General features: G+C 37.1%; 1 protein-coding gene across 6 annotated transcripts in view; it reads right to left on the reverse strand.

The window, feature by feature from the left end:
- Window positions 1-20188, reverse strand: part of scn8ab (sodium channel, voltage gated, type VIII, alpha subunit b) — a 60676-nt gene extending 40488 nt beyond the window's left edge. For 2 of the 6 annotated variants that reach the window (XM_051897393.1, XM_051897389.1), the window contains exons 1-7: window positions 20042-20182; window positions 15221-15311; window positions 13965-14302; window positions 7894-8013; window positions 7354-7442; window positions 5947-6075; window positions 2535-2626 (exon numbers count right to left, since the gene is read on the reverse strand). In XM_051897393.1, the coding sequence (XP_051753353.1) occupies window positions 2535-2626; window positions 5947-6075; window positions 7354-7442; window positions 7894-8013; window positions 13965-14246 (712 nt within the window). In that variant the 5' untranslated portion in view covers window positions 14247-14302; window positions 15221-15311; window positions 20042-20182. Of the gene's footprint in view, window positions 1-2534; window positions 2627-2868; window positions 2961-5946; window positions 6076-7353; window positions 7443-7893; window positions 8014-13964; window positions 14303-15220; window positions 15312-18300; window positions 18637-20041 lie in introns of those variants that run through there. The other 4 variants (XM_051897394.1, XM_051897390.1, XM_051897392.1 and 1 more) reach the window with 3 other exon arrangements.
- Between the last annotated feature and the right edge of the window lie 1219 nt (window positions 20189-21407).

The following is a 21407-nucleotide window of genomic DNA, read 5'->3' on the forward strand; positions in this document are numbered from 1 at the left end:
AAGTTGTGGCTGAGATAAGTATTAGTATTTATCCTTAATAAGTCACATTACTCACATGACACATAATGTATCATTCATGTTTCAAAAACCGTGTGAGAAGATTTGTGAACTCTTGAGCACAAAAAGAAAGTTCTAGGAGGTTACCAGTGCATTGCTAGGGGGTTCTGGGTAGTTGTTGCCAGTCTTTACGATACTCAGGTTCATGCTGTAGATATGGCTCAGCCATTCCTTCAGGGTGGGTCTATGGGATATTTTACTCAAATCTCACTGAAAAAGGCTTGCAAAAATTGATATCGCACACACATTGATACCTTCATTTATTTGCTCTTTAATGCATCTTATGTATAGAAGGCCTTTCAAATGAAGTGGTAGCCAATATAATGAACAGGATTGCTGTAGATGCTAATGCTAAAAAAGATTTCCAAAAAGTGCACATTTACAGCTTTATCATAAGCACTTTACTAAGGATAGGCTGTGTAGGGACCTTGAAGAGACACGAGGAATACTCTTTAAACACACATACAATATTCAACACATATCAGCAAAATGGACACTGCTTGAAGAGAGCGGCGCCATACAAACAGTATGCAGAGAGCCAACACAGAGAGAAGAAGAGGAGAGGACAGGCAAGGGGAGGAAGGGCATGCAGGTCATTTAAACGCCAAGGCTGAAGGCAGCAACATCATCATCTTTGCTTTATCATCATGGTGTCAATGTCTGTTTAACCAATCATTCTTTCCAGAGAATGTGTAACCCCGTCTTCATTTCTCAGCTAATCTCTTAGCTGAGAGAAACCAGGTTAATAAAGAAGTCATTCTCTAATCTAAATACTCACATGTGGGGTCTACAACGATGTGAGTGTGTTTAACGTAGCTGAGTGTGATTGTGTGTGTATTTCACAAAATCTGCAAATGAAAACTAGTGAGTTAACTTAGCTAATCCTGATCTTTCGCCTTCCTGCAACAATACGTGCATACAAACAATCCTCCTTACATCTTCTGATGTCTCTGTTTTACTTTCCACTCCGAGTTCTTCAAAATAAGAATAGGGAGGGAGTTACAAAACAGTAATTTTACCAAAAAAAAAAATTAGGTAAAAAATATATAAATCTACATGTGTGTAAAGGATGCAGAAATTTGAGGAAAGCCACTCGTTTAAAAAAAAATACAAAAACAGAATAAAAGAAAGACAAACTACAAAAGCAGGTGTCTTCGAAAGCATCATGCAGCAGAAATGTGTCAAACTAGGCTTGGCAGTCTCAGTGAGTGCACTAACCATAAACCTTTGCTTCATGACACATCACATCAGCTTTTTTTGAACAAACTCTGATGAGATGTTCATCAAAAGACAGACTGGGATGAAATGCACATATAAATGTTGCTATGCCTTTAAGATGTCATAATGTTGAGTTTTACATTGTCTGCTTAGGGTCCTGTAACTAAAACTCAACACAACAAAGAAAAGACATCTGGCCTATGCTGTGTTAAACTCCGAGGCTGTACATTTTGAATATACAACAAAGGGCAGCAATCTTAATTTTTTTTTCCTTTTACATAGTTAATTATCATTTTTAACATGGGTTGGGTGAGTAATAAGAACTGCATTCTGTGTCTACCTGTACCATACTAGAGGCACTCTTAAAAATAAAGGTTCCAAAAGGGAGTTTTCATAGTTATACCATAGAAGAACCATTTTGGGTTCCCCAAAGAACCTTTTAGTGTGCATTTTCTTCTTAGTGTGAATAACATTTTAATTATCTAAATAACCTTTTACCACTATGAAGAATAGAAATGTGCAATAGAAATATTAAAGGTTCTTCATGGAACCATAGATGCCAATAAAGAACCTTTATTTTTAAGAGTTTAAACTGCAAAACAGGAAATGTGATCTCCCAACTGGAAAATCCAGTTAAATCTTAAAGTGGTTTGAAACATGGTACCTGGCTTCCAAACTGGCCATTAACTGGTCCAAGTTTCTTAAACTGATCTGGTCGGCCATATTGGACCAGTAACAAACCAGCCTGACCACCTTTAACCAGCAGGGCCCTTGAAGAAAGGTGGTATACCAAGCCAGTTAGGTCCCCACCATCTGTTAGTCCACCTAAACCAGTTACCATATTACAAACCACAGGTCCTTAAAATGGAGTTTCCAGCAGGGCAAGGTGCATATTTCAGGTTTTCCCACTACTTTTCGTCATAACAGCTGACATTTATAACATGTCGCTGTTGACATAAATGCAGTTTTTGCTAAATAAAGACCTTTTATTCCCAGATTACTGGACGGTCATGTGATTTTTCCTGCAGACTGCAAAGCCTATCAAAAATGTATCGCTACCATTTTTGATCGTTTGGGTATTAAAACATAAATTGAACATAAATGAAAGAATTCTTCCTGCAGCATCCTCTAGAAAAAGTACAGCAAGTCAAGAAAAAAAAACTAAGAAAAATAATAACAGTAATAGTAATACTGGTAATAATAATAGTTTGCATCGGCGTGGGAAGCAGCTCAGCCTTCGTGTTTAAACGCGTTCTCACCTGGTATGACAGAAATAGTTTTGAGAGCTCGTAGAACCCTGAAGGTTCTCAGGGCTGACACATTCCCGAGGTCCACAAACTCTGTTACATATCTGCAACAAGGGAGGATCACACACAGAACAAACACCATGACACAACACACACACAACACCACAACACGTACGGCACACCACTATCACCAGCACCACCACTGAACTGGGAGGAAGACATCACGCAAAGCCTGTCTAACGGGAGAAGAGAGAGAAACGAGCGGAGGAGGAAGGAAGAGACAGGAGTGTGAAAAGAGAGACAGCGAGCGGCGCCCTCTGTTGGCCCTGATTGATGCTGGACTTACCTGGGATCACAGCAACAGTTTTCAAAGCCCTCAGCACCCTGAATGTGCGCAGAGCTGACACATTGCCTAGGTTTACAAACTCTGTAATATACCTGCAGAATGGATCGCAACAAAGTTACCAGAGAGAGAAGAGATTGAGAGGATGGAGAGGAGAATAGGAGATACAGAATGAAAAAGCAGTGAGGGAAGATGATGATTTACAAGATAAATTTAGTAAGAAAATATATCACATAAAATCAATGTTCCAGGTTCCATGTTTCATCTCAGAATTAGTTTCAGACTAGAAACTAACCCTAACCATTCACATTTTCGTTGAACTTGCAATTGCAGGTCGGAAACTCTGAAAGATCTCTCACTTGACTTGTCATGCAAAAATAAAATGAATAATATAATCCCAAAATATAATGAATAATTATAGTAATATTGTGAAATATTGTTACAATATTGTTAAAATAACTTATTTCTATTTTAATATATTTGAAGATGTAATTCCTGTGATATTCATGTGATGGCAAAGCTGAATTTTAAGCAGTTATTACTCCAGTGTTTAGTGTCACATGATCCTTCAGAAATCATTCAAATATGTAGATTTCGTGCTCAAAAAGAAAAAAAAAATGATTATCAATGTTGGGGTAAGAAATGTGACAGTAAAAAGCTTTTCTATTGTAGAAAAGCAAAACCTGTTTTCAACATTGATTATAAGAACAATTATTAATAATTTAGCACCGATAATAAGAGATAATAACTGAGCACCAAATCAGCATATTAGAATGATTTCTGAAGGATCATGTGACAATCAAGACTGGAGTAATGGCTGCTAAAAATTCAGCTTTGCCTTCACAGGAATAAATGAAATTTTTAAAAATATATTGACATAGAAAATGGCTATTTTAAGTTGCAATAATATTTCAAAATATTACTGTTTTTACTCTATTTTGACAAAAAAAAATGCAACCGTGTTCGGCACAAGAGACTTTTTTTAAAAACAGAAAAAAACTTAATTATTACATATAGAGATGGATTAGTGAAACGATTAAATTATTTGCAATGCCACATATGGTTCCATGGCATTATGAGCATTGCCTTAGAAACCAATTATTTCTGAAGTCAAGGACTTGAACGGCTCCAATTACAATCTTAGAGTTGCTATCTCGTAATTACAGTAATTTAGACTTGATATGATCCCAGCGTAACAATTTAAATCTTGTGGCATTTATTCCAGTGTAAAGCCTTGCTCCATAGACTTGTAATAGCATTACTGTATACACAGTTTTTCTTTGTTTTTTACAAATTGAACTTGAAATTATTTTCTGTGGTAACTGACAGCATGTCACAGATACTGTCCATAGAGCTTAACTTCTATTGAACCCGGAACATTTCTTTACTGTCAGAGTAAAAGCAATCAAATATGAACAATATTATAGGCAAACAGATTCTCACAACATGTCATATGGAATTCATGACATACATTTTATACCTGGAAAACACAAACACATTCTCTCCCAACTTGCTCATTCCAAGGGGAAAGAGCTTGTTTAAATGTAGTTATTTTACCATATTCTCAATTTAAGAATTTAACTTTTTTGGGGGCAAGGGTTGTCTTTATAAGATGAAAATGACTGCCCTCCAGGGAAATGGATGAATGCAGATAGGGAGAGAAAAGGAGTGATGGACAGACGAAGTTCAGAAAGAGAGAGAGTTATGATACAGCATATATGTAAAAACATACAGAGGTATGAGCACAGACATTGTCAGATTTGAGCACTGATCTCCCAAACACCACCTATGAGAGGCAGGACACAAGAGCCTCTGTCTCTCTCACATACGACCACACACACACACACACACACACACACACACTCTCTCTCTCTCTTGTGCAAGCATGACATCAAGGCTCAAAAGTCATCCTATGACCTAAATGAAGGTCATGGTATTGATTAATCATTCAATTTCAAACTATTCTCAGACCTCTACTGTGCAAAACTACTATTGTCAGACTCTATCAGAACGTTCACGCTTCTTAAGCCTGGTTTATACTCGAGAGCGAAGGGGAGACCCCATTTCATGTGGCTGTGTGCATGGTATTTTTTGTAACTTTGTGCATGGCTCTGCTTCCGAAGACGCACAACTTTGAGGTGATTCTGGCCGAGCAGGTATGTCTGTACCGCCATCTTACTGGCTTACCCAGTTTTCGCTTGTCTAAATGAATTGCTTACATTTCCAAAACGAGTCTACAATAGTAGAAATAAGCCTTTTTAATGAAAATAAAGGTCTGTGTTTATTAAAAATGTTCATGAAATTAAATGAAAATGTTTAATGAAATCAGAAAATATTTATTAATGTTTAATTTCGTTTTATACATATTTTCTCAAATCCATATATATTGTTATAATGTCACAAGTAACAATCTCAAGTTTTACTGGGTTTTACATGATTCTTTGGTTCTTTTGTAGCATTGGTTTGGTGAAGTGTAATAAAAACAAACATAGTCACGTGTGTACCTTACTTCTTCTCACCGCTGCTTCCTGATGGTTTAGAGGACAATAACTCCGAGTCGCCCCCTGTCATTTTAAAGAATAGTACAATGTCGAGAGCACGTCAAGTATAAACGCTTGAAGAGTCAGCGGAGGCTCGTGGTGCGGAGCGAGGCAAAGGTACAAACAAAGCTTAAATGCTCAAAGAAACAAGATAACAGTTTACTAAAATAAATCATTTTCATGTTATTGGAAACTTTTAGACTTTTAAATTGGTCTGTACAATCGGTGGAGAAGCTTGCATTTTTCGGACGTGGGTGCAAGTGAGAAAGTTCCAAAAATTGCAGGGCCCATTTTAAATAGCTGCAAAGAGTAAAAGGATGGAACGCTAAAGCTGTTTTTTTTTTTTTTTTTTTTTTTTTTTTCTAATAATTTCACTAATTAATATCACCATATATTTCTTGAATGCAACCAACCAAAGCTCCGCTACAGCCTTAAAGTCAATGCTGCACACAAGAGTGTTATGCACCTGTAATCATTGCATGCAAAAAAGGATTTTAAATGCATTATCGGAATGTTTCATTAATGTTTGAATTATACTTACGCCATAGAGATGACCATGAAATCCAGCCAGTTCCATGGGTCTCTGAGGAAGGTGAAGTCATCTATACAGAAACCTCGAGCCACAATTTTTGTGAGTGACTCAAAAGTGTAGATTCCTGTGAAGGTGTATCTGACAGAGCGCAAAAAAATGAATGCATATAAATTAACTGCATGCTTACAATTTAAATTCTAATTGATACTTTTCATTATTAAATGAAATATAGTTTTGTTTATAATTAATATTTCACTCTCACAGACAATTTTTTACTGCACATGATGCAATGCATTATGGTATCGGCTACAGCACAAAAGGCACATGCTGATTTTTAGAATTTAAACTTTTAGTGTCTTAGGAGGCAGTATAATTAAGAAGGCAGCTCACTAGGCTTTGGAACCGAGCTTACCAATGGTTAAAAACTCCCACAAAACTCCATCACCCCCAGTTACCCCAAAAATAGACCCAGCAATTTTTAGGACTGGCCAAATTTCCAAGTGGAGCTCACACTGTCTTCAGTATTTTCTCCCTCCTAGCCAGTCATTAGCCTGTCACTCGGCTAACAATATAAGCCCTGCTTTTCAAGTACTCACATTGAAGTGGTTGCTGGTTTGGAGTTTAAATTTATGATCTTTGAACTTCTAACCATTTTTGCTATAACGCGTTATTATTAAATCTCTCCACATGAATCACAAATAATATTACAGTTACATTTGATAAAAAAAACATTTGCATAGAATAGAATAGAACAGAATAGAATAGAATAGGGATGTGCACAAGTACTCTAGTACTCCAGTACTCAGACGTGACAGTGACGATCGAGCATGAAAATGATGATCGCTGTGACTTTAAAAAATATATTTATTTTTTTCTGATTGGGGCATTTTGGGCAGTACCTGAGGTCTGATTGGTTAGTGTTAGGACAGCATGCAGTCCAGATTGGCGAAATAAGGTGAAACTATGGATTTGAAAGTGCGCAGTAATGCCTAGAATCACTTTGATCATGAAAATACAGTAAATACAGTAAGTGCAAGATGTGCAGCGCCAATTTGCCATATACATAACATTATAATGAGAACACTATTGTAATAGAATGTTGTAAATTCTTTGTGCTTTAGTTGCCAGTGTTTCAGCGTTGTTGTTATATCTGATTAGTCTCATATAGGATGCGTTTGGTTAAGTTTATTAACCTGCTAGCAAAGCGCTTCAGTTTACCAGTGTTCATTAACTCTTCAGCGTCAGCTCAAACGGCAATGCCCAACATTATTGACTATGATTGGGTTATTTGAGACGAGTACTCGTTTTTGAGACCTATCAGTACTCAAAATAAAAAAAAAATGACAAAAATGCTCATCCCCAGAAATTTTATTTTATCCCAATCTAGAATAGAATAGAATAGAATAGAATACTTACTCTACTTGTTTGGACCATTCTGGAGGATTGCTGAATGTCATGAAGACACAATTTGTCAAAATTGTACACATGATGATCATGCTGAAAACTGTAAGAAGTAGTTAAGGAAATCCTGAGGTGATGTCATCAATATTGATTAGATATCAAAACTATGATGGAAAAAGGGACATCAATACAAAATCTGAATAATTTCATGATATTATGTAGCAAACTCTGGGGTCAGAGGTCAATTGTTGGTTGAAGAGATAGGCAGTAACTACTTTCCATGAGGAAGTAGTATGTTGTTAGCCTCCGTATGATTAATGGCCTTTAAAATCACTGTCTGTATCACAGCACAATGAGTTTCCATTTGGGACTCTTTTTCTAAGTAACATTTAAGTGAAATAGTTAAACCATGTACTGTGATACAGAACATAGGTTGTAACTGATGAAACCTATAAATCCAATAAAGCATGGTATGCAGATCTTAGACAGACTAAGCACAGATTAGAAAGCACAATCATAATAACATGGACAATGTTTGGAGCACTGAAAAGGATATGAGTGTATCAAAATTTTAATTGCTATTCGCCTGAATAGGTTAAAAGGACTAATGATATATAACGAGGGCGTGGCACTGAAACGGAAGATAGTTTTTCCTTTGTTTAGCACTATAAAGGTCTGGGGAGAAAAAAGGGAAGGGGAGAAAAAGAGAAGAAGAGATATTAGCTACATTTGTCTGTCTTTATGGTGAGAGAGCACAGTAATTCACAAAAAGAGAGAAATTGCAATAAACAACATATATGACAGGTTAACATGACAAGAACTTTGACTTTATCCAAAAATTACCGCTGCATTTAAAATAAACTTCAAAATGTATACAATGTCTTAATGCACTCACATAACATTTTCACAAAATAAACTAAAAAAAAAAAAAAATCACATTAATTCTGAATTAAGGTTAAAGGCCATTTCTAAAACAAGCCTATTAAAACCCAACTAGGGACTTATTTACGCGAATTGAGCTAAGACAACCGCAGTGAGCTCTGGCAAAGAGATGGACCTCTTACAGGAACTCAGACTGTAATACTAACGCTAATGCTAACCGCTAACACTGCGATCCATCAGAAGCAGAAGTGCTGACTCCAGATAGTGTGTGTGGGACAGGGAAAAGCGAGAGGGAGGGGGAGGGAAGGAAGGAAGGAAGGAAGGTGGGTCAAAAGCCCTGCAAAGCTCGTTTGATCCTACATAATGTAAGAAAAAAGGGACAGAGAACCTTCATCCAAATCCTCATCACTAAACACACACACACATATACAGACTTAATGTCAAAAGAGTAAATTTGAGTTTTTACATAATATTTCTTAAATTATTTTGTATTAATTTATTATATTGTATTATTATTACTATTATGTTATTAGTTGTTTTCTTGTTTTAAGCATGAACCTCAATATAGATTTAGATATTATTATTCTTTTTTTTTTTTTGCCAATGGGGTAAGAAAAATAAACTTAATGAAATAAATATTAGAAAAGTTAATATTTTATGCAATTTTTCTTCAAATAAATTTCTCGTTTTAAGGATGTTTAGATATTTTTACTGTAAAACAAGACAAAATACTAATTAAGACATTATTTCTTTAACCATGTGATAAACACATAGAATAATATTTTTATGTCACACAAAACACAACCAGTCACACACACACATGTTGGGTTTCCATGTTTTATGGGGACATTCCATAAACATAATGATTTTTATATTGCACAAACTGTCTATTCTATCCCCTAACCCTAGATCTACCATCACAGAAAACTTTCTGCATTTTTACATTTTCAAAAAAACATCACTTAATACGATTTATAAGCTGTTTTCCTCATGGAGACCAAAAAATGTTGGATATTGCCATCTTTGTGGGGACATTTTGCCCCATAACGTAGGGTATACCTGAACCACACACACACACACTAGGAAACACCACAGAGACGAGTGGATGAGAATCTTCCTGAAATCTAATTAGATTAAAAATAGACAGTTGTCTGAAGGAGGACAAAATGAGCACCCTCACCTCAGAGTATCCCTATCTCTCTCTATTTCTCATCTCCTTTTATTCACTGGATTTGTCTGTGTCTGTCTGAGCATTTAATCATGTCAAATACTACTTAACAAAAGTACTGCTTAACAAAATCATCATTTAAACGATAGCGTATGTCAGACAGAAAACGCTGTGTCGTCCTTCTAAAGACAGCTGTCATTTTGAGGCACAGGATCCCAAAGACTGTCACACTAGCAAAAGCTGTGAACCGCCCAGAAGACTCCATGTGTTACTGAATACTGAGCACTGGTTTCCCCAGAGTCTCTCTCTCTCACACACACATACACACACACTGCGACAGACTGTGGGCTTCCTCCGCTGGCGGGAGCTCCCACTCTCACAATGCTGCACTCTTCACTGAGGACATAGCAGCAACTCTCAGTATCCTGGCCTAAAAATCCAACAGCCTTTTTCTAATCTTTTTTAGATCTTCATATTTATGAGCATCATGTTTTTCACAATGTTAAAATGAGTGTGACAAGCACATGATTTTCATTTTAATTTCACAGTAAGTGTCCAACAATCCAGCAACACATATAACCTAGACAGTTCTATCCAAATAATCCATGATCATAACACTAGTATAGCGCCAACTGTGACTTCAACCCTTTGTCCTTGTGTCTATAAAAGGCAAGAGATTTTGCAAGATCACACTTTTGCAGATGATAATGTGGATGCATATGAGCAAAACTAAAACATGCTATGAAAACATGAAGCTCAAAGGTCACATACATGTGATCACACCCTTATGTCAAGACCTGCACACACACAATGTAGCCTATTGGTCTTTTCTTCTGACAGCCTAAGTGATATGCTGCAAAGCTACTGAAAATTTCATCATCTACAGAGAAGAGAGCCAGAGAGACATGAAGATGTGGACAAGAGCTGAGGGAACTGCTGCGGGGGAGGAGGATGAGAGAGGGAGGGAGAGAGGGAAAAGGGGGGGGGGGTAATAGTGGAAAAACTGGATATAGCATCACTGTTGCACTTAACTCCAAGTACATCCGATCTACTCGACGTCACTGAATGCACTTACTGTAAGGACTCAAATGACCAACACCCCCATCCAAATGCTAACCGACACTTCTCAATCTTTATTTACAACTTTCAAGATGCATCAAGATCTATCTATCTATCCAGAGAGTGAATAAAGTTGTAATGGTATAACTGATAACATGCAGTATTGCCAAATAAGGATAAAGATTAATAAAGAAAATACAACAAAGAAATACAAGAAATCGAGAAGAAAAAAAAAATAAAGGAACAAGGTAAAGACAGATAGAATTTTTTTTTTTTTTAAATTGGGTAATAATAAAGATGCAAAATATGGTATTAACAAAATATAATCACTAATCATAGTAATCAATATTAAACAATCCATTAAATTATTTACTTATCTAAAATAAAATATGGTATAAACAAAATATAATCATTCATCTTACTAATAATAAAAGTAACTCATCTGTAAAATAAAATAAAAATAGGGGAAGAATGTAGATACAAAACGTGCTATAAACAAGATATAATTGCTTATCAAAGTCATAAATCATCCATTAAAGTATCTATCTATTAAGACATATCTCTTTTTTACTTCTGTTTCCAAAGGTCAAAGCCTCACACACAGCTGGTGAATAACTGCCGTCAGAAAACTGCATCCCATTTCCCTCAATCACATACATACAAACAAACATGTGACTACAGGGCTTTCTGTAGGTTTATACGCCCATGACATTCTGAATGGCTCTTTCACCCCACTTCTCAAGGGACCAGTAGAACTGCAACTCTGCACTTCTTCCTTGCATTCCTCTCGTCTCTTTATTCACTTTAACCCTTCCCCACAATGCATGAGTGTACCACAGCTGCTGCAGTTATAACTCCTTCACACAAAAACATACCACTGCCAAAGGGGACGTAATATGTTGGATGGAACATGCTGGCAACAATTCACATGAGCCCTGTTAATGGAAGGTGGATATAGGTAAAATGTGCAAAAGATAATGAAAAGGCCGACAAGACCAATTCTGTTTCCTCTACTAATTTTCGCTCTTAAAAAAATCTCCTCAACTCCCACTGTATAACACATGCTACACTGTGCTCGGTTATGTAACACACACCTCTAGTGTGCCAACAAGGAGGTGCTGATGTGGTTGCACCGCTTCTTCACCCATGAACATACACAGACTATACTAAGGTTGAGGGTTTAAGAAGTCACTGAAAAATTCTTACTAACTAAACATAAGGAGAACAGACACACACCTGCTGAGGATTTTATTTTATTTTTTTAATTATTTGTTAAAGCATTCACACATGTATTCATATAGTTCACATATTGCCCAGATATATAAAAAAAAATTACAGGAATGTGCGAAAATGCTTTACAAATAATTTGAGGGGAAAAAAAATCCCCAGCAGTTTGATTCAGTTCTGTGAATTAGTTCAAACTGCCTGTTTAAATGAACTGATTCAACAATTAAACATAAGATTTTTCCATCACCTGTCAAAAATGTGGAATTTTGCATGTTACATTTTAGTAAAACATATACCATATGTAAATATTGCTATTTATTACCTTGCATTTTTAAATTGGTGCATATAAAAATTATTTAGTGAAAAATTGTCTGATTATTTTTGACTACATTTTACTGTATTTTATTTTGACTTTTGACATTTTGAATTTTGACTATGTCACCTACAGTAAAAACAAAAACAAACAAACAAAAAACTATAAAATAAACACTCAAAAATTCCTACTCTGTCTGTTGATTTGGAATAATATGGAAAAATGTATACATGCAAATAATATTTGTACACATCAAAAGTATCATTGCCTTAAATTCAAGATTTATATTGTACATTCTGACACTGGAAGATCATAATTTGCCAAACAGATCACTTCATTCCATGCCATTTAAATAAGGCTGTAAAAAATTGAATTCCATTACTAATATTCCTCTTATCCATTAATTGCTCAGAATTGGGCATGCTAAAATTGAAATGTTAAATTTAAATATTTGGACTGTCTTATTTACATTATAGCAAGCAGGCAAACACTGTTTCTTTTATGTTGTTTACATCTTTTATATGAATTTAAAGGGGCTATTTGTAAAAAATTTTGTTATGCTTAATTCTGTTTAGTTTCACTGTGTTTTGGTTTCGTTTTCAGTCAGTGTTATGTTCCTGTTTTTCCTGTGTACTGTTTTCCTAGTTAGTTTCCTTGGTTGTTAATTAGTTCCACGCACCTGTTCTGTTTCTGTTCAGTTGATTATCTTTCCCCATGTATTTAAGCCCTGAGTTTCCTCAGTTATGTGTTCTGTCTTCTTGTTGTTATTCGTGTAGAGGTTGTACGTAATCTCCAAGTTCTTCTGCGTGTTTATCTTGGGTTTTTGTTTAATAACGCTTTGTTGCGTGCACTTTGTTAAAGCCACACACCCTCCTGACATGTGTTAACTGCATTTTTATTGCCAATGTGTGAACAGCTTAAAACTAAGCTTAAAAAAGAGACCTTCTCCGACTTCCTAGGTTGTCTATGAAAGAATGTGAAGGTTTTATGTGAAGGACTTGGGACGTTTTTGGTGGAAAAAATCAAAAGGATGTGACGGTTATGCTGGCTCTTGAAAGTCTCTCTTCCATTCAATGACACATGAAACGAATGCTTATACAATGTTCAGGATAATGCCGAAACCGCTGTTTTGTACTGTAATGTCAATGTGTCATACAAAAAAAAGGGATTTAGGGACATGAAGCTGGTGAATTGCAGAGCTGGTGCAAACATATCCACATAGCTCTGATCAGATGCTCTCTTAACTGCTGTTTTCTTACTGCTGTCATTTTTGTTGTTGTGTTTATTTTGTTATTGAGAGAAAAGAGCACAGCACATATTTTATATATTGATCTAAACATCGTTCTCAGCAGCGTGGATGTCGTCGGGATGTTCGTTCACAGTATATCACTGCAAAAGTATTTCCAACTTCTTTTTACTTCTAAGCAAAAAATAAAAAAAGACCTTTGCTGTGAGTACATTGAATCACACTGAAACACGTTCGGTCTCTTGAATGTTATGTGTGCGTGAGCACGAGCAATAAGTTGCTGGCAGCAGTTCACTCAATTCGTTCTGCTTATAGCCCCTTTAACTTCATGCATTTTAACCCAAAATACAGAAAAGAAAATTATATTGAAAACTGTTAGCTGTGAATCACCTTTGCTGAGAAATCTGAATTTCTACAAATCAACCTCAACAAATATCTTTACTAACCACATTTCTAGTGTTTTGTTTTGTTTTTAGAAATTTGTAAATCAATATTCTTATTTGTTACTATCTAATCTCATCTGTTCATTCATCCAAATATACAAAGTATAAAACATTAGTTTCATTGATTTATCTCCAAACCTTTCCACCACCAACCAATCTGGTTCTCCCAGATGCTGAGAGCAAAGCGTTCTGAACACTTCTTAATTCACCATAATGAACTGTAACTATATTCCACCTGCATGGAGGATGAGTTTTAACAGGGATGATATGGGCTCAAAGTTCACTCACTTTCTTGTTCATATAGTAGGGGTCCAAGTCCTCCAGGGGCACCGCCAGCATTTTGGAGGGGACGTCCCCATAAATAAAGGGCACGCTCTTCCCCGCTTCCAGGTCAGTGTTGGGCTTCGGTTTGTTGTCATCATCGTCATCACGGTGACTGCTGTCAGATCTGGGCTTAACAGGCTTCTTTTTCTTTTCCTCAGCGATGCGCTTCTCGATGTTGGCCAAAGACTCTGGGGTAAACTTCTTGAAGCTATCGGGGCCTGGAGGTGCAAGCAGCTGCGCAGCCATATTGTCATCCTGCAGCAGAGTCCTCTTTATTTAGAAGCCATTCAGGACAGCCAGCTCTAGGAAAAGGAGGGGAGAGGGAGGCACCCAGACAGATGCAGAAAGGGAACGAAGAAAGAAAAATACTAGGAATTAAAATTCAGTAAGTTCATAAAAGTTAAACAAAGCAAATGATCACACACAAACAAAACAAACGTAAAACATTTCTATTATGTTTGTGTGTGTGTGAATAATCCATTGATTTCTGTGGCCTGTGTTATTGGTCATCCTCTTTTGCAGCGCTCCCTCTTCTCTTTTTCTCACTCTTATACTCACACACACAAACACACACATTCATTACATCCATTAAGAAGTAGATGACCAAGCAGAATAATACCAAATGCGCTGCAGCACTGGAGGCTCAACCTGAATGTGTGTGTGTGCACAAGAGAGAGAGAACAAGAGACTGTACATTAGAGGCTAAGGTCATAACTGCATTACTGCCCTTATCAACCCTCTGTGATGACCTGGATTATCTAACTAATATTCCAGTCCATGATGTCATCAAGTCTGTCCCAAACAACACCATATTAAATATTCAATCAATTCAGACATATTTAATCTGCCCCTTCCGGATTTATTATGTAATGTCCTTGTTCAGATAGAAATCTCCACATTTAATCAGGTGTTTGTGGATCACATATCACAAGCTCCCCACTTATTTAATACTGAGGTTAAACGTTAGACACACTATGCAGATTAAACACTTTCTGGCTGTTGTGGTTTTTCTTCTCAGATAATATAAAACTGAGAATTCTGTGCAAGAGTTTATCTCATCATGCAAACATTTGCTTTAGTCCATAATCTCATTTGCAGGATGTTTAGCCGCTCAAGAGAGTGCAGTCTTAACAAATTCAAAGACAACATTAATGTCAAGTCATACTTGTCATGTCACATTTGTGATGTATTATGTTCTTACAGGAAGTATTTCACCTTACTTGATTTCTATTGCAAAGATGCATTTGTGTTTGACTGTTAGTGACTTGACTATGAATCTCCAGCACAGGATCCAGTTTCTGACTGAACTTCCTAAAGAATACAAAAAACAAAAAAACAAAACACTGTAAGGTTTTGTCAATAAAGACTGTCATAAAAACACTTTAGGACAGAGAATACTGATGTTAAATACAACAAAATGAACTGTGCCCCTCTGCCATTTATGTTTGGAGTAGTGTCAGAACTAATATATTGACCAGACTAATTAATCAGCCGATATTTTGAGATTAACTGTGTCCAAAGTGGTACCTCGTTTGTCTCAATTTCAAAATGTACTTATCAATAGATAAACAATTTCCTTTTACATTGTTTTAAGTTTAAGTATGTTTGTGTAAACGTATATAGCAGTGTATAAATATATCTATCTATCTATCTAAATACATGCACACACACATATATAATTTTAATGTTTTTGAAAGAAGTTCAAAAAATGTAATTTTATTTTAATATATTTTAAAATGTAATTTAATCTTGAATTTCAATTTCAGCAGCTATTTCTCCAGTCTTCAATGTTACATGATCTTTCAGAAATCATTCTAATATGCTGATTTGGTGCAAGTAACATTCAAGTAATCAGTCATTGAAATCCCATATCGACTAACTTTGTTTTTAAACACAGTTGCAACAAAAACAACATTGCACATCAAACTCTTTACTCCAATCAAACAGAATTAGTCACAGTTGCACTCGTGACATGCTGAGGAATTTGCCCACTAAACTTGCTTCAGCAGTTCTATTGCAGGTTAACAAATTTACTTCCACCGTAGAGCTTTGTCGGAGAATCCAATTCAAAGAGATTTATCACAAATGTGCAGGAAAAACTCCAAATGACATAAGTACTACTTAATCACATTCTCCTGTGTTCCAGGTGTGTCGCAAAGTCAGTCCCAGCCTAGTCCCTCAGGCTCCACAAAACTGGGCTATTCCTTTTCCAGAATGTCCCTTTACATGCATTGTGTACTGCAAAGCTGACTTGCGTTTACGGTCCTTTCTAGTACATTTAACCTTTTCTGGTAAATTAATTAGACAAGCAAATATAAGAAAACAATTATGAGAGACTCTTTGTATAAACGCACATAACCACTGTTGCCATAATGCCCTCTTCAACTGATTAATGAAGCTGCATGTTTGCAGACCATCACCTCCACACATCCGCATATCTTAACTAATGTAAGTGCTGTATGATGCGATGACAGCTTTTGACATTCTTTCACATTCACTTTCAAATATATTAAACCCAACAGCCTACACCAACGATTGTCTAATCACTTGTCTTTTCGTGGGATTGTTTATGTCCAATGCTGAATCCCTGTTTTCTATATCCTTAATGACACAGTCTGTTAATTATTTATACACCAAAAACTGATTCAGTTAAGTCAGCACTGGCCAAATCAATAGTAAAGTGCCCACGGTCACGTGACATTGCTCTTTATGATGGGTGACTTTATCATCATTAAAACACATGGCTTCCTGATCAACAACAGACCTATGGCAAGTCATTTTAACATTTATTCATTTAAACTAACATTATTTAACTAGCATTTATTTCAAATTACTATTAAGCAATCCAACTTTGAGTAGCATTTAATTTTGTCATTATTCAGTATTCATTAGATACTAGTACTTGTTCGTTAATAGACAATACATACTAGTACTTATTTCTTGGTTCAGAAATCAAGTATTCACTTCCATCTATGTATTCTTATTATTGCTGGTAACAGTTTTACTATTCCTTAAGAAGTAGAACTTATTTCTTAGTTATAAGAAACAATAGAATAACTACTAGTATATAATGAATAGATAATAGCAAAATTCTATTGTACCACTCACTCTTAATTAAAAATGTACTAAGGCTACGTTCAGACTGTCAGTCGAAATCCGATTTTTGTGCATATCCGATTGAAATCCGATTAGATTTAGCAAGTGTGTACAGCAAAAAATCAAAGCAAATCCGATGTTTAGTTATTTAGTAATTTTGTTTTTACTAATCTGTTTCAAGCTACATTCATATGTGGTTTAAAATCACATTTCTGGAAATCCATTTCAGTCTGTTCTGATCGGATTTTGCGTGGTTTATGTGACTTTCTCATGTCACGTAAAACGTAAACGTCAGACGTTGTTAAATTAAACATGCTGAAATTTGCTGCAGAAAGTGCCAGGCGAGCATAAAATGACAATATAACGGAGACATGTTTTGAAACCCGTGGAGACGACAGCACAGAATAAAGCCACACATACCAGTCTCCTACGTTTCTGCCGCTGCTACAGAAGACGCAGTAGTCCAGCGCGGCGGCTACACGTTGTCATGTTGTAAATAAGACAACATCTGTATTGCAAACTTTGCAACACAAAATACAAACCCCTCCATTTTGCGGTTGTTGTTTTTGGCATATACCTACCAACGCAACGTCATTGCCATAGAAACCAATGCAGATATCCCGGAAAACAAAAGAGCGGCATGGACACGCAAATCGGATCTGAACAATTGCGATACACAATGTGGACAGTCAATAATTTTAGGTCAGATTCCAATCGGATACACATATAATCGGATCTGGACTGACAGTGTGAACGTAGCCTAAGTATTAAAAAAAATAGTATTAGAAACATAAAAATAGATACAAGTTAATGAATGATTGTTAAAACAGCTTGCCATAGATGCATTAGGTACAGCAACAAAGTAGTTCTTTTTTTAAAAATGGACTGTTTAGACAAATGAAATGATGTGCGTTTTAAGTTACAAGCTGACTGTGTCCAACCTCCAAGTCTCCTTCCTGGGATAGTGTAGAGACGCCTCAGCTCAAGGTGATACATCAGATAGACAGGCCCTGACAATACACAATGACCTTAACAAAACTCCTGCATTCTCTTCCATATAGATTACGGTGTTTTGCCAGCACTGCCTTCAGAAAAATTATGCTGTTTAATGGTACGCCCTCCACTTTCCGATTGCCCCAAGTTAAACACCTACACGTTAAACCCAAAATAACCGATGCCTTTCGACAGGTTATAGGCTACTTACGTGCCTTCAAGCCAAGTCATTGCCTACTCTCATATCTGGTAAAATGTACGTTCCGGTACCATCGCAAAGGTATTCCTTATCAGGCAAGAATAAATGTCGTTTGTATTTAGGAAGCAGACACAAATCCACTGCCTTCTGGATGCCGTCGAATGCAGGTTCTTAGCGGTGCTGTCCGTTCAGCACCGCTCAGCGCGAGCTCACGATTGTCCTCTAGGTTAGATGATAGGGGGAAATGATCACATATGCTGCCTCAAGCCATGATGAAACATCCCGACTAAAGCGACTTTTCCGTATTTGATGTCTTTAACTAAATGATACGGAAAGTGAATGTTCGGCCTCTGGCACTGTACATCGAGGGGAGGGGAGCAGCACAGCTGTCACGAGGACGAACCTCGCCGGCCTATCCCGCGTGGGGAATAAAAGCCTTAAAATCTGACTATAACGCCCTCTTTTATATTTCAACACACATACACACAGATATTTCCTTGCTTGACTAAATTTATCTCATTTTTACCTTTGTAATATTTGTTTGGTTACGCCAACAGTAGCTAACATACAGCTTATTCAGGGGAACGGTCCTCGTCATTTCAAAGCAAATGTAATTTACAAATCATTTGCGATCGGAAAAACAATTCAGTTGATTCATACTTGCGCCCCTGTTGGCCCCTCACACATGTATTATGCAATTTCTCCTCCAAACAAGCTTTGCGCGTCTAAATTCGCTACATGTTATGGCATTTACAGATTAGTATGCCCAAGTTTGTTTGCAGTAATTATGGTATCTGGACGTACACGCGTGGGCCCCACTCTCTCGACTGAAATACTGCAGTGGAGCTGAAGGGAGCTCGTGCGAAGGCACGAGCCAGCGAATCAATCTGTAAAACATCTAAATCTCAACGCCACTGACGTCTCAGACAGTCGTGCCTGCAATGTTTTACACGTCTCGAGTTTCTATCTCAATAGGTTCCGATTTCATTCTCGTCTGAATACTTCAAGAACATTTGGGACTCCTGTCCGCTCCAGCACCACACCCGTGCAGTCAGCCCGTCCTATCTGTGATTTAACCCGCAACCGCACAAACGGTCGGGCACATCAAGCCGCTAACGCTTTAGGGAGGAGTGAGTGAGAAAACGAGGGTGGTAGTCGCTGTTTTTAACGGCAAAAACGTAAACGCACCGATTCTAGAGAGTCCAGCCCAATGAAGTATGGCGAGGGTGACTCGAAGGGAGGGGGGATGCAGGCGCAGGGGGACTAAAAACTGCCACATTAGTGATTTTGACATGTTACGTTGCAAAATACTGTCATAAATGTCATCTGAATGCTGAATACTGCGTCTTGCGTCAGTCTGTCCGCACAATATTCCCATGCAATAAAGTTTGCGGCGGTCTTACTTGCCTGTCCCATGGTATGCGTATGTTCTACATTTCGACACAGACACACAGACTAATGTTATGTTTCCAGCGCCAGGCCAACACCCTCATTTACCTCAGTCAGACTTTTTCCCTTTGCACAGCCTCTATTTGACCAGCACTACAGCTGTTAAGTAGTGCCTGGCGTGTTAATTGGCGTTTCCCTGCGTTTCCTGCAGCAAGCCTATTCACATCTGTGAGCAGAAAAGATGCTGAGCGCGAGAGACCGCTCTGCGGCAGATGAGTCCAGGTATGAGACACGCTCAGAACGGGCTATAAACACCTGAAAAAAACACGACACTTGCTCTGTAGACAAGAGAAAGTCTACTTACTTTTTCCGCATTAAGAGCGATCCATGTAGATCTTGCGTGCCTAAGGATGTTTAAAAGACCCAGGAGAAACTGCGGATGTCGCCATATTGTTGCCGCTATCTTCCTTCCCAGTGCGTACGGCTAGCCTGCATAATTGATGACTCTCAGCAAATTGTTAGGGAGCGTCTACAAGTACCCTACTTCCGACTTCCGTACTGACAGAGGGAACGCTGCAACGTAAGCGAAACAGCGCTAAAAGGGGATATCAATCACAATGATGTGAGCCTAATTATATTTACCACTTCTCTGTAAAATTCATCTAATCTCCTAATTTCTGCCTCAACAATTGTCAAACTGCCTCAAATGGAATTCACAGAGTTAAATAAGGACTGTTACTTCATTTTTAAAAAATGATTAATTTTATTTTAAAGAATACAAGAATTGAATGGCCTACATATTTTCCTACCAAATGCACAGTATGTACAATTTTATTTATTTATTTATTTTTTTTTTCAAATTTAGAAAATAAGTTCAGCTGTATAGAGCATTGAACAATACACACAATAATTATATGCATTTATGAAAGTACACATATCATCATATGGCACTGAGGAACTGATGAATCAGAATGAAGAGAACATGCTTAACTTTCCAATTAAATAGTGATATATACTTTGGCACAGTCACATTTCAGTATCTTCACATTGGTTACCTGGAACAATTCTGATTAACGCAACATATAAAAGTGTTCCAACAAAAAATTGTTTGGGGTTTTGTATGTTTTTTAAAGCAAAATGTCACTTAAAATCTCTACATTCTGATTGTGAATGTGAGGACAAACACAGAGATTCCAATGACAACTCCTGGGAAACGTCAAAATAGTATTTGTTAGGAAAACTAGTCTTTGGTGTTTTGAATGTGGCATTGTTTGTATTTGTGTTGTTGGTTCAAGCCCTGTGGCAGTGTGGTTGTGGTCAAGAGTTACATGCAATAGTTAATCTTCCTCTAATCCTGTTAGGAAGTGAAAGGAAACAACAGCTTAAGACTTTCAGCCTAACTCCAACTCCCCCTTCTGGGCCACCTGAGCATCTTTTCTAGTTCTCACTGATGAGCCCCAAGTGGATGAAGCTTTGCTGTGCAATGCGCCACCAGCCAAGTCTGTTCGGTCACTGTCCTTGGTGCTGAAGCCTGCACTTTTGTATGTGAGCCAAATGGGACATAAATGCATCTTGACATAACACTGTCTGCAGAACAAACAGAAAAATAACACATTTTAATGTGTTTGTGATGTAAATATTTTGGGACTGTAGTCCTGCATGTGTTACATGGGTTTTAAGACAGTGTCTTAAGACAGTGTCTTAAGATATTACTGTAAACTTAATCTCAA

This window comes from Ctenopharyngodon idella, chromosome 6 (genome assembly GCF_019924925.1).
Source record: "Ctenopharyngodon idella isolate HZGC_01 chromosome 6, HZGC01, whole genome shotgun sequence".
NCBI lineage: Eukaryota > Metazoa > Chordata > Actinopteri > Cypriniformes > Xenocyprididae > Ctenopharyngodon > Ctenopharyngodon idella.